Source organism: Juglans regia, chromosome 11 (genome assembly GCF_001411555.2).
Source record: "Juglans regia cultivar Chandler chromosome 11, Walnut 2.0, whole genome shotgun sequence".
NCBI classification, from domain to species: domain Eukaryota; kingdom Viridiplantae; phylum Streptophyta; class Magnoliopsida; order Fagales; family Juglandaceae; genus Juglans; species Juglans regia.
The window spans coordinates 25,744,771-25,758,017 of NC_049911.1; the positions used below are offsets into that span (position 1 = coordinate 25,744,771).

Genomic DNA, 13,247 nt, shown 5'->3' on the forward strand with positions numbered 1-13,247 from the left:
TCGAAGTAGGGTAGGGACCCACAACAGTGCCATGCAGACAAATAAATGGATCTGGGACCAGCATGTTGTTGCATGGAAATATCTCTTTGCATACAAGTTGTATCAGACCAGCGGTGTACGGAATCATGGTTTATTATATTCAAAAAATCTACTCAACTTCTTACTATTCATATAACCTCTACACTTCACATTATTTTTAATTTTTATTATTTTTTTTCTTTTATTAAATATTTATTATATAAATAATGAATAAATAATTTAAAAAGAATAAACTGAAAAAAAAATTTTAAAAAAATATTAAAAATTTAAAAAATTTAAAAAAGTGTAGAGTGTGGAGTGTGGTGGAGGTTGTGTAGCAAAGTTTTTTTTTCTTTTATTAAATATTTATTATATAAATAATGAATAAAAAATTTAAAATAATTTAAAAAAAATAAATTCAAAAAAAATTTAAAAAAAATATTAAAAATTTAAAAAATTTAAAAAAATATAAAGTGTGGAGTGTGGTGGAGGTTGTATAGCAAAACTCTATTATATTTGTGGGGGTGGGGTGGGGAGGGTGATATATGCATAGTGGTTCCTATCCTTTATATTAAATGAAGGAACAGAAAGAAAGCAACTTGGGCATGACATTTCTTGTCTGTCCTCCTCCTTACTCTTTCTCTCCTCCTTTCTAATCAATTACAGCTCTGATCTTCATCTCTTTGGCTGCTTTATTAGTACTTCTGCGGCTTGATCTTGTAACAACTCCCTCTCTGTCTCCTAAGATTATTGGCTTCATAAAAATAAGATCATGGAGATCAAGCGGAAGCAACGTGCAGTCATGGATGGTTCTCTCTCACTAAACCCAGACAAGGAGATTTCAAAAGAACTCAAACCAGAAACTCAGGAGACATCCAAAAGAAGGTCAGTTGCAGTAACTTAAAGGGGAAGATTCTATTTTTTGGTTTTTCATGTGATTTATTTTTACACTTCATGCCTAATTTTATTTGGCATTTTTCTAATATTTGTTTGTGTACAGTTGCAGAAAGCTGGTTGTTCAGAAGAATGTTGTTACAGTGAAGATTGGAGCAAATCATGTTGGGAAACTAAAGAATGAAGGGCCGCCTTCTGATTTTTGGTCTTGGAGAAAATATGGGCAAAAACCTATTAAAGGATCTCCTTATCCAAGGTTGTTTGCATTACTACTTTAGCTTGATCATGCACTCAGTACTGTCATCACTTTCTTTTTCTTTCAATTGATCAAGAACTTCAGATCTCAAAAGAGAGAAGATTACTTTCTTTTCTTCTATAACCTTAAATTTTTACCAAAAATGACTCAGAAGACTCTTTCTTAATTACTGAGCCTCATCTACAATTCTCAAATTTTTTTTACCTGAAACTTTTTTGCAGGGGCTATTATAGGTGCAGCACAACAAAGGGTTGTTCAGCCAAAAAACAAGTAGAGAGATGCAGAACAGATGCTTCAATGCTCATCATCACCTACACCTCTAGCCATAACCATCCAGGTCCTAATATCTCTGACACCAACCTGATCCAACCACCAAAAGAACCCCAAAACATTTCCACTACTGAAGATGATCTCCCAGAACCCCCAAAACAGGAACAGCAAGAGGAAGAAAAACTAAACGAACCCACTATGACCACAAGAGAAAAGGCCGATCCAGGTGAAAATCATTTCCAATACATACAATATTCCCCCATAAGCAGTTCCCAGGATATAATCGCTAACCAAGGAGAGGACCCTTTCACAGTGCACCTAGAAAAATCCCATGAAACAATGGGTCTCCTCTTGGATGAAGAGCCCTTGTGTTATTCACAGCTCATGACTTTCTCCACAGCGATCTCAGAAGAAAATGATTTCTTTGATGAGCTTGAAGAACTACCCACATATTCATCATTCATAAGTTTCATGAGGAGCAATTTCTCCGAGGAAAGTATCCATGCTGTACCTTCGTGATCAAGGTTGTTAATTGTAGCAAGATAAGATGGGATGGGATGATTGTAAACGAAAGTTGAAAATTGAATAAAATATTATTATTATTTTAAATTTTAAAAAAATTAAATTATTTATTATATTTTATATAAAAAAAATTAAAAATTATAATAAAAATGAGATAGAACTTTCGTTATCCAAACGAGTATTAACTGTTTACAACCTTTTATTATGTTATATGATATACCCACTCCAGAGTAAAACTCTCTATCTCTCTCGGATTCACAAAGTGAGAGAAAGTTATATCACTTTAGCACGAGCAAAGTGGATAGACGTTATCTTTTCACCCGGTAGTACCATGTGAGAGTGAGATGAAATGATGCAACTGCTCTACAACTTCATATCGATTTTTTTTTTTAACTTTAATTCAAAAGTATTGTCCATACAACTGTTCAAAGTACACATAAAAATATATATTTTTTTTATTGTAATTGGGTTATTAGTATATCATTTTCCGTGAGATGAATTGATTGATGACACGAGGCTTGCGAGTCGGTGCTCTGCTCATCTCACTTCACAAAGCCATCACCGATCCCTATGCTATGTGTCACGGGGATTGGCTAATCAACGACATCACCCAACAAATACAAGCCCTACTCTCCCAAAGCCATGATTGGAACTCCAATCTCTTCAAATACGTTTTGTCCAGTGCAAATTCTGAGGTGCAACTGTGCAAGATGTAAACACTCTCGTTGCCTCTCCACCTTCTTCCTCACCATAGTTTCATAGCGGGAAAATTTTCCTGGCCCCATACTCTGCCACGTTTGATCTATCAGCTTGTTTGTCTGTGAGGAAAAAAAAAGGGTACTTTTTTCCTAGTTTTTCTTGGAGTGGTTGATTTTTGAAAGAGATATTTCATTTATACTCGTAGTCGAAGATGTTTCTCTTCTGCCAATTCTTACCCTAATGGCAGTTTCTGCTTCTAGGTGTTTTGGCAGTTTACAGATTCCCCTCCACATGGTGCCAAAATCACAGCCACCCCCTTTTCTTTCTTTGAAGTCTATCGGCACAGAACACTTGACATAAGTAGGGGTGTCAAATCGTGTTAACGGGTCGTGTTCGTGTCGTGTCAAGACATGTATATTATACTATATAGGTCAACCCTAACCCGACCCGTTAAGCTTATCGTGTCAAAATCTCAAACCCTAACACGACCCAATAACATAACGGGTCGTGTCGTGTCAACCCGTTTTGACCTATTTATGTAAATGGATTGAAACAAATCCAAAATTAACCTCTTTAATCTAGTTAAGTTTAGCATAATTTTATATAAATGTTAAAATCACAATATCTATACAAAATATAAAACTAACTATAAGTCCAAAATTACAATCTAAACAATAAAAATATCTAAATTAAAATCTCAACAATTTTATTTTTTAGGTATAAGGGTATAATTGTAATTTTAACTTTCTTAACGGGTCATAACAGGTTATAACGGGTCATAACGGGTTGACCCGTTATCAACCCGTTAAGCTATCGTGTCTTAACGGGTCAACCCGTTTTGACCCGAACCCGTTAAGAGTAAACCCTAACCCGCTTTTATCGTGTCGTGTTCGTGTTGGGTTAATGGGTCGTGTGACATATTGACACCCCTAGACATAAGAATCCAAAAACGAGCTATTTTGTCAATATATGAATATCTTTAGTCGGATTTCTTCGACACGTGCTTTGAACATTAGTAGGAAGAAAAGTACTCTATTCTACCCTTAAAACATTAAAAATTTGAATAAATATAAATAGAAATCACTATTAGGAGTATTCATTTTGTACATATAATGTGACATCATTTAGACCATACATCTTTTCAAATAAATGTTGGAAACAATCAACTAAAAGTAGTCACGCAGTGAGTACAAAATGTGTACTGTTATAGTGGATTCTCTTTAGCATTACTCTAAAAATTTTATATTTTGTATATTAAATTGTCAAAACTAACATATTACACTTTCAAATTGTTAAAAATTAAGGAAAATGATAGTTTTTCTGCTCGAGGATCTGGTTGGAATTTTTTTATTTTTTTTATTTCGTGATTAAGAAAATATTTTTTAATAATATTATGAATTTTTTAAAAAAATATATTTAAAAATATTAAAAAATTTATATAAAAAAAAACACATAAAATGCACTAGCGGGAGCTCTTATTAGTGGCTGTAGAGCCACCCAAAAACTAATACTTTGCACCCTGATGTTTATGGTTCATGAGATGGAAGAGAAATAGATGACATTACACAATCTTGATCAATAGATGATGTAATACGATCTTGACCATCAAATCTTAATAAAGGGTACACAATGTGCCCATTTTTTTGTACTTTTGAGGGTGTAAGGAATCAGTTTTAATAATTTAGAGTGTAAAGTGCGATCTTTAACAATTTGAGGGTGCAGTGTTTATTTTTCCCCGCATATAAAAGATACCAACCATTGCAGGCTGAAATGGGCAAAGACTAGCGTTTAGGGAGACTGTCCCTTAATTCAAAAAGAGAGGCAGGTTGAATGGCTAAGTTCGATACTAGGCAAAATAAGCGGGCACGACGGCCAGTTGCTAATGGAAAATTTATAGAGGGCACATTTCATATGCACTAGAAAGCTCAATTGAATACTTAAATTGACATGGAATGTCAAACCATGGCCAAAGATTATTCCTTCAAATCAAGAAATGAATCCGAAATATAACCATACACCACCAAAAATTTTATCTGAAGAAATTGTAACCTGTAGAAAATGTGCGTGTGCTTGCATGAGAGAGAGAGAGAGAGAGCGAGAGACAGAGTATAATCATGTTTAGCTTCTAAGTTATATGAGAAGTATATGCAAAGTGAAAAGATCCGTTATAAAGAAGTAACAATAAATCGCTATCACAGAGATTAGATTCTTAAAGGCAAACTGCATATCTAGAATTCGATCTATTTGTCAAAAGTTTCAGTTCAGGTGCAACCAACAGCAAAATTTCAGGGTTCTTAATTCTGTACTACACAGATAATCAAGCATTGCGAACTTATAAGAACTCAGACACACTGAGAGAATGTCTATTTCCCCATTTAACTCATCCATATGCCACTTCATCCACTGCGCCGGTCAATCAAGAGGTCACACAACAGACTCGTCTTTAGTCTCTAATGTAGTTGCCAGTGGCTGGAGAGCTTTGAGAGGATTCATGATGACACCATCTATAAGCCCATATTCCTTGGCTTCTTTTGCACTCATGAAGAAGTCGCGGTCAGTATCCTGATTAATCTGCTCCAGACTTTGACCAGTGTGGTAGGAGAGGTACCCATTAAGATTAGCTTTATGATGTAGCATTTCGTTTGCCTGAGAACCATGTCTCTTATTAGGGTTTTGTTTATAAAAATGCACAAGGACAGGGACAGGTAAACATGATAACTAAATAAACAGAAAATTCAGTTATAGCAATAAACAGTCCCGGGCATTAATTTTGTGACACGGATTTCCATTCCTTCCAATTCTTTATCATTTGAGCTCTCACAAGAACCAAATCTAATTGAGTTGATAATTGAAATTTCAAGGAAAGAAGAAATCTCTATGCCCACCAAATGGTGGATAAGGGTCAAACTATTGTTGGAAGTTTGACAGAATGCGTAAAGCCTCAATTACCTCAAATAATACAGACATTATAACATGCTAACACTCTGAGATGTTAGGCATAAAGATGCTACTGATTTTTTTTTGGGGGGGGGGGAGAGGAGAAGTTCAGAGTTCTAGCCATACTCCATAGACAGAAGGTTCAGAAAACAAGCACACCTGAATATCTATGTCGGTTTGCCCACCTTGAGCTCCACCAAGAGGCTGATGGATCATTATCCTTGAGTTTGGCAAACTGTACCTTTTTCCTTCAGAAATGAGGGAGAAAAGGGTCTAATGTTTAGAAAATCCAAGAAACATAACTTCCAAATATGCTAAAATACAAGTCAAAGGAATAAGTTACCTTTAGTCCCAGCACTAAGCAAGAAAGCTCCCATACTGCACATGGAAAAACAAAGAAACATTGGTCACTAATGATAAACATTTTGGTTTGGCAGACAAGAAAAGTAAAATGTTTTCTCATTAAGAAGTGTATTTTTTCTGGGCTTGTTTGGATGTTGAGATGAGAAGATCTCATCTCATCTCAACACCCAAACATCACTTAAATACAAACACTTTTCAATTTCAAATCTTCAACTTTTTCATATAATCATTATAACTTTCCCAAACTTCCAAACAAAAAACAAAAACTAATTCAACTTTTTCAAATCCCAAAACAAAAATTATATTATAACAATATTTTAACTTTATAATATTTTTATTTAACTTTTTCTCTCTCATTTTCCAAAATCCCATAAAGCATCTTAACTCAAACCATTTCACTACTATTCACAAACTGTTTCACTATTATTCACATATTTTTCATCTCATCTCAACATCCAAACAAATACATAAAGAGAACCACCTCCTTCTGGAACTTAAATGAAAAAGTGGGTGAGGGGAAAGAGGGGTGAGGATCAGGGTAGAAACATGAAGCCATTTTAGCATAAACTAAAGGGGATCTATAACAGGAAATAACCAACAGCAAGCATAGAAAAAGTCCTTCATCACCCTCTCCAATGTCGTTCAATCGCATAGTCTTGCAACATATGCAAATGTATTACGAAGTACATATTTGGAGGATCTTCTTCTAGCATATCATAACAGAACCTTAATTCTTATTCCACAGCAATCAAGATTGGCAAATGGCATTTCAAACACCAGTGATTCTCTTTATTGATAATTACAAGAACTAATGCTAGACAACTCAACCTAACCATCAAATTAGAAAAGAACTATCACTGAGATTGCATCAAGGACTTGTCATCAAATGAATACATGTTTTCATAGAGAGATGGGATCTTAACAAACACACTGCTCCATATCTCCAGTCTCTACAACAGAAAATCTTATATCATACATGCTGCTTCACCTATATATATGGCTTCCACAAAAGAAAAGCTTCATAATTGGAAAATGCCAAGTATTACCTCAAGTCCAAACAAGCAACAATATTAAAAAAAGAACAAGAAAACTGAGAAAAAAAAAAGAAACATAATGCTTAAGCTCAAATCAAATCAAGACAACTATATACATCTGCGCAGAAAGGAAAAGCACAGACTCTGTGTGTGTGTGTGTGTGTTAATCAGAAAAAGTTTCTTACTCATAAAAGTGCCTTTATTCTATTTAAGTTCATCTGTGAAACTTCTATAGAAGTTACGCATGGTCAAGAAATTTGAGTGAGAGGAAGAGAGAGAGAGAGAGAGAGAGAGATGCAGTGCTGAATCTTGTACCTAGCCGCCAGTCCAACACAAACAGTGGAAACATCAGGACGGATATGCCTCATTGTGTCGAATATTGCCATACCTAAGTCAATTTAAAGCAAGTCAGACAATAAGGCAATGCCAACCCACAAGCTCAATTGAATAAACCAACAGTGCTGTGAAATATGCACAATTCAAGACATATATTACCAGCGGTAACTGATCCTCCAGGAGAATTTACATACATGACAATATCCTGTTAATCACACCAGAAACTTTACTAACCCAATTAAACACTTGCACAATTATACTTGACTTGTAGGAAATTGAGAGAGAGAGAGAGATAACCTTGTTAGGATCAACGGCATCAAGATACAGAAGTTGAGCAACTATTATGTTTGCCATGTCATCATCAACAGCTCCACCACAACGAATTATTCTCTAATAGTTTAATTAAACAAAAATATCAAAAGTTTATTTCATAAGTAAGAAAATTTCATTAAAAAGTTTAAAATGTGTAGTCCAAGAACACATGTTGTATACAAGAGAGATGCCTATCTAAAAAGAGGAAGATGAATATCAAAAGTTGATAGAGAATAACAAGCACTTAAATACACAACCCAAAGTAACCAACACAAAAGCCCAAACCTACTCCCTTACATGCTGAAAAAGCTGGCTTATAACACTCTGGAATCGCTCCTGCACCATTGGGGGAGGCCCTTGGCCTTGCGCATATGCAGGGAAGTAAGGAGATGATGGGACTTGCAAGTCATCCCTAAATATCATATTTGGAGATTTTCTATGAGTCAAAATAAAAAACGAAAGAACAACAACTTATTGGGGGAATTCCTAACATAGATACAAATTTCATAATCATACATAAATTTGCAGACAAAAACGACCTTATGGACCAAATCCCCAGCTGAGAACTCCTTGGCGGCCAAGCCTCACCAGAATACACAGCCTTCACAGGAGAATTCTGTAGGCTCTTTTCATTAAAAACTAACTTCCTTAATTTCCTGAAAACCATAGAAAAACAAAATAATATTTTTAACCACTAAAGAAATGAACCAATAGAAACATTAAACATAATTCTTTTGTCGCGAGCTTTGCTTTGGCCAGAAAGGAATAAGAAAACCAATCAATGAATATATTTTTTCTTTTTTGAGTGGCACCAGGTGTCCGAGAACAAAGTCCTAACTAATCTCAGGGGTGCACAGACCCTCGACAATGATTTTTCCGCAAGTGCACCTTGGATAATTCCAGGGGAATTCCCCCAATCCAATGGCCCCTAGAAATTGTTTGCACCCAAGAGAATTCGAACCTTAGACCTAGAGGGAGTATACCACCAAACCAAGGCCTTTACCACTTGAACCAACTCCTAGGGGTTCAATGAATATATTAAAAAGAAAAGAAGATTAAAAAAAATTATCCAAAAGTCTCAACAACTTAAGCTTGATAAAAGCATACCCTCAACTGAGCCAAAAACAATCACTTGGCCAATGGGAAGAAAAAATTTCATCTTCATAGAGACCACAAGAACAACGATACCAATCATCATCTCATTACTTCTTTTTTTCATTTTTTCCGAGTTTTTGAAAGAAGCCAATCAGAAATTATAGCCAACTGTGGCCCTTCTACTGTCCAAACAATGAAAATTCTTATCCAATCCAATTAAATAGCTCTACCGCGTTAACACAATCAATTCAGCCGTCACCTCAGCTCTAAGTACAAGCAAGTAATTCAAGATCCTATCTAGTTCTTCGTCTTTGAGTGAAACTATTCGCAGGAAGCAAACAGAACCTAAGGCAAATCCAAAACTTAAAGCTTAAATAGACAGAAAAAAGATACAAAAATTAGATAAGAAACTAAAAAGGTAAAAAGCTCCCAATTTAATGCTGACTAATAATTTCCTCGAGGTTCACAGTTATATTTAAAAATCCTAAGAATGAGAATTTTTAGCACCAAACGAAAATAATTTCACGGAAAATAAAAATAAATAAAAAATGACCTTAAAATTTCATTTAAAAGAAGAAGAACAAGAAGGAACAAAATTTATCAGTAATTTTATTTAATTGTTTATCTTCAAACATCATCTCATCAACCAAAAGGAAAGGAAAAAGGAAAAAGGAAAAACCGTTGGGAAAACAAGGGTGCAGAACGAGTACCTGGAACGAAAGGGGTCAGTGGGGAGAGAGAGCTTCAGAAGGTCGGAGCGAGAGGCAGAGGTAGCATTAGGGAAGAAGATTTGGGAGTTGAATCTGAGAGAGGAGGCGGAGGCTGTTGAAACGCATGTGTGGGCCATTTTTCTTCCCTTAACTATTGGGCTATTACAAAATCCAAATGGAAGGGTAAAGAGGGGGGTATTTTGAGAGCTTTTCTGGCAAGTAGCGATCGATGTTTGCTTTCAGAGAAGTGTGGGCTAAGGCAATGTCGTCGGGAGGCAAATCGATAGCAAGTCTTATCCGCCTAAAATGACAAAGCGCTCGGCGGCGAACTACACACGCTATATCCCTCCCCTACTCGCTCACTCACTCTCTCTCTCTCTCACTCACTTGTACGCATAGTGTTCGAGTTTGTAACTTGTAAAAGGAGGAGATCTATTCAAGCCTCACGGGTAAACATCCTCAGATTATCTCTCTGCCCATTAATTTTGGGCAGGTTTGGGGCAAAAATAAAATATAAAATTCTCATCTCATCTCATCTTATCATTACATATTTTTTAAATCTCCATACAAAATATAATAAACAATTCAATTTTTTCAAATCCCAATACATCTTTTTCAAATTCCAAAACAATAATAATATTAAAACTTAATATTTTAAACTTCAAAACAAAACACAAAATTCTCATCTCACCCCCCAAATCTACAACTCTTTTGCCCTCTTTTTCCATATATATATATATATATATATATTATAAGGAAAATATTATAATTATAAATAAATCAAATATGATATCCTATCAAAAATTGAGCATCAGTTTTTACATATAAAAAATTCTAGAAATGATTTAATCATAAGATATTATAGGGGTGATCTCCGACTCCGTCGTCGGAGTCGTCGTTTCAGACCTCAGACTCCGACTAGAGTCGGAGCCAAATTGTCTCTCCGACTCCGACTCCGATCGGAGGTCGGAGTCCGACTCCAATCAGAGGTTGGAGCTCCGACCTCCGATTGGAACTCCGACTTCCGAACGGAACTCGGAACTCCGACCTCCAAATTGAAGCTCCGATCTCCGTTCAGAGTCAGACCATTTATTTCTCTATATTTCTAACATATCAAAATGTATTTGGACGGCAAAATTATATGGTGGGGAATATATAATAAAGAGTAGTACTTCAAGCTAATTAAAGAGTACTTATCTCACGTCTTTGATCGAGATATAACTACATAAATATGATCACCAAAGCCCAAGTCCAAATCTATAAAAAAAATACTAAAAAGATAAAAAAAAAAACCTTAAATACAATAGTTTAAAAAGTAAATAACATGTATGATGTAGCCATAAGTTATAACAGTCTCATTTATAACGTAATAACAACATTGACTTAGCCTTGAAATATAACTACATAAAAATTAAACATGGATTTCACTCAAATGCTTTTTGTTCCATTGGTCATGCCTGAAATGAAGATAGAAAGTTGCAATCAATAAATGAAAAAAAATTGATAATAAGAAATTGAACACGGTAAAAGTATAATTTGATTCTTACCAAAACTCTCAAGGAGCGTCCGTTCCAGACTCTCAATTATCAGCAATTATGTTAGGGTTCACAATTAGATCTATAAAATCATAAAAAGTAGAAGTTAGAAACATTAAAAATAATTAAATCATCATTTAAAAGCATATAAACTTACCCGACTCAAGGTTATAGCTCTCGGCATCAACACCAATGGTATCTAATCCAATGAGCGTTTCACTTATCCAATTCTGTGTGCAAACGAGGGCATCCACGGTTGACGGTGACAATGAACTCCGATAAGCATATGCCGACTCTGAGGCAACTGTAGTGACAGGAATGGCTAGCACATCTCGGGCTACACGAGAAAGGACTGGATACTTGGTGGAATTAACTTTTCACCAAGTTAATAATTGAAATACATCACTAGGTGCCTCAACAGTTTCCATAAAATATCGTTCAACCTCAGATGTACAATGCATAATATTTCTTGTTGACATGAGTTGATGATACTGTTGTATAATACGATTGCCTCTAACCCCTACAGATGGATCAGTATCACCTGAGGAAACTGTAGATCCCGTCGGCCTCGAATGTGAGGAGTTACCAACTGCGGATGAAGGCTGACAACTATTATTGTAGTGATTATATAAGTCATCAATATTACTTTTTAGCAATCTAATAAATTTTGCAGCTTTCAATGCCCCGAGGACGGAATTTACCCAAAATTCTAGAATAACCAACTTAACTCGGGGGTCAAGAATCACAGCCACAAATAGCAATCTATTTATCTCCTCAATATTCTCCCAATATTTATCATATTTGATCTTCATCCTCGTAGCCATAGCAGATAACAATCCACCAGAGTCAATACAACTATTTTCCAACTGAAAGTGAAATTACGAGAGCTCGCTGAAGAATGAGTTCGCAATCGTATATTTGGATCCAGATAGCTGCATAGTTATGTCATAAAAAATTCTTAAAAATTCAACAAAGTAGCTCACATTGGTCCAATCATGTGCGTCCGGCGCACCGAGCCCCTGTCCTGCTAGCTCTAACAAAGCATACCTCAGACCCTCATCATCGACCTCCATCCGCTCGAATGTTTTTTGGTACTTCTGTGCCACATGTAACAGACGTTCTATATGGAAGTCCATGTGTCAGTCGTAAACGACACTCTCTGGCCAGTGGTAATAAACATCTTCCTCATCTCCGCCTTGTCTTTCACATACCTTTTCATACAATCTCGTATCACCGTATACCGTGATAGAATGGAAAATCATGACTCAACAAAATTTAGAAACTTTCAAAAGCCTATTTTCTCGATTGTGGTAAAGGGCATCTCATCAATAATTATCATCTCTACAAGCATGTCCCTCAATATCTTCTCACTGTATTGAGGGATGACCAATTTCTTAGTTTGTGTACCATCAGTGGCTGTAGAAGTTTGGTAACTTAGGTTGGTCTGATTAGTGGCTTGCAATCCCTTCGTTATCTTATATCGTTGGCAACCATTTAGATGTGCTATTAACACACTGGTACCTTACTTCTTTGAATGACATCCACAAAGTGATCCACAGTAATAATATCTTGCTACCGGGTTCGCAATATCATCAGGAATTTTGGTGAAATGCTCACATGTCCACGACCTCTTTTTAGAAGGCCGTGGTGGTTGATCTTGCTCAATGGGCATCTTTTCCTCTTCATTGAACATATCATCATCCTCTATATCAACTATGAGTGGGAGTCGACTACTTGCACAAGATGTAGCTGCCCTAGATGTGGCTCTAGGGGTGGAAGTACCCACCGGTGTAAGAGTTGTAGCATTGGCATCCGGCACATCCCCTTGTGGACGATCATCTCCACTACGTCTAGGATCCATATCACAATCAATGAAGCTGGAAATATAAATTAGAAGCAAAAAATTAGTTTAAAAATAAACTAGACTATATTAAAAATTTAAATCAACACAAAGATATAGGGACATGTATTATTGTATCATAATATATTATTGTATTGATGTATTATTACATCGAGGTTCGCTCGAAGTACGCTCGACATGGTGCTCGAGCGAAACCCATACAGAGAGGTTCGTTCGAAGTGCGCTTGACGTGACGCTCGAGCGGAATCCATACAGAGAGGTTCGCTCGTATTGCGCTCGACTCAGCGCTCGAGCAGAACTCATCTAGAGAGGTTCGCTCGAAGTGCGCTCGACGTGGCGCTCGAGCAAAACTCTTCCAGAGAGGTTCGCTCGATGTGCACTCGACTCAACGCTCGAGTGGAACCC

At 36.1% G+C, this 13,247-nt stretch overlaps 2 protein-coding genes across 2 annotated transcripts; one reads left to right on the forward strand and one right to left on the reverse strand.

Moving 5' to 3' along the window:
* Window positions 1-586: 586 nt before the first annotated feature.
* On the forward strand, window positions 587-2,058 carry LOC109007208 (probable WRKY transcription factor 65). Its single transcript, XM_018986783.2, has 3 exons — window positions 587-903; window positions 1,019-1,168; window positions 1,390-2,058. The coding sequence occupies exons 1-3, from the start codon at window positions 791-793 to the stop codon at window positions 1,955-1,957; spliced, it is 831 nt and encodes a 276-aa protein (XP_018842328.1). The 5' UTR covers window positions 587-790; the 3' UTR covers window positions 1,958-2,058.
* Window positions 2,059-4,805: 2,747 nt separating this feature from the next.
* On the reverse strand, window positions 4,806-9,959 carry LOC109007195 (ATP-dependent Clp protease proteolytic subunit 5, chloroplastic). Its single transcript, XM_035682742.1, has 9 exons — window positions 9,447-9,959; window positions 8,181-8,297; window positions 7,939-8,053; window positions 7,627-7,719; window positions 7,489-7,534; window positions 7,309-7,381; window positions 5,940-5,974; window positions 5,756-5,844; window positions 4,806-5,305 (listed from the first exon to the last, which is right to left on the reverse strand). The coding sequence occupies exons 1-9, from the start codon at window positions 9,581-9,583 to the stop codon at window positions 5,084-5,086; spliced, it is 927 nt and encodes a 308-aa protein (XP_035538635.1). The 5' UTR covers window positions 9,584-9,959; the 3' UTR covers window positions 4,806-5,083.
* Window positions 9,960-13,247: the final 3,288 nt, after the last annotated feature.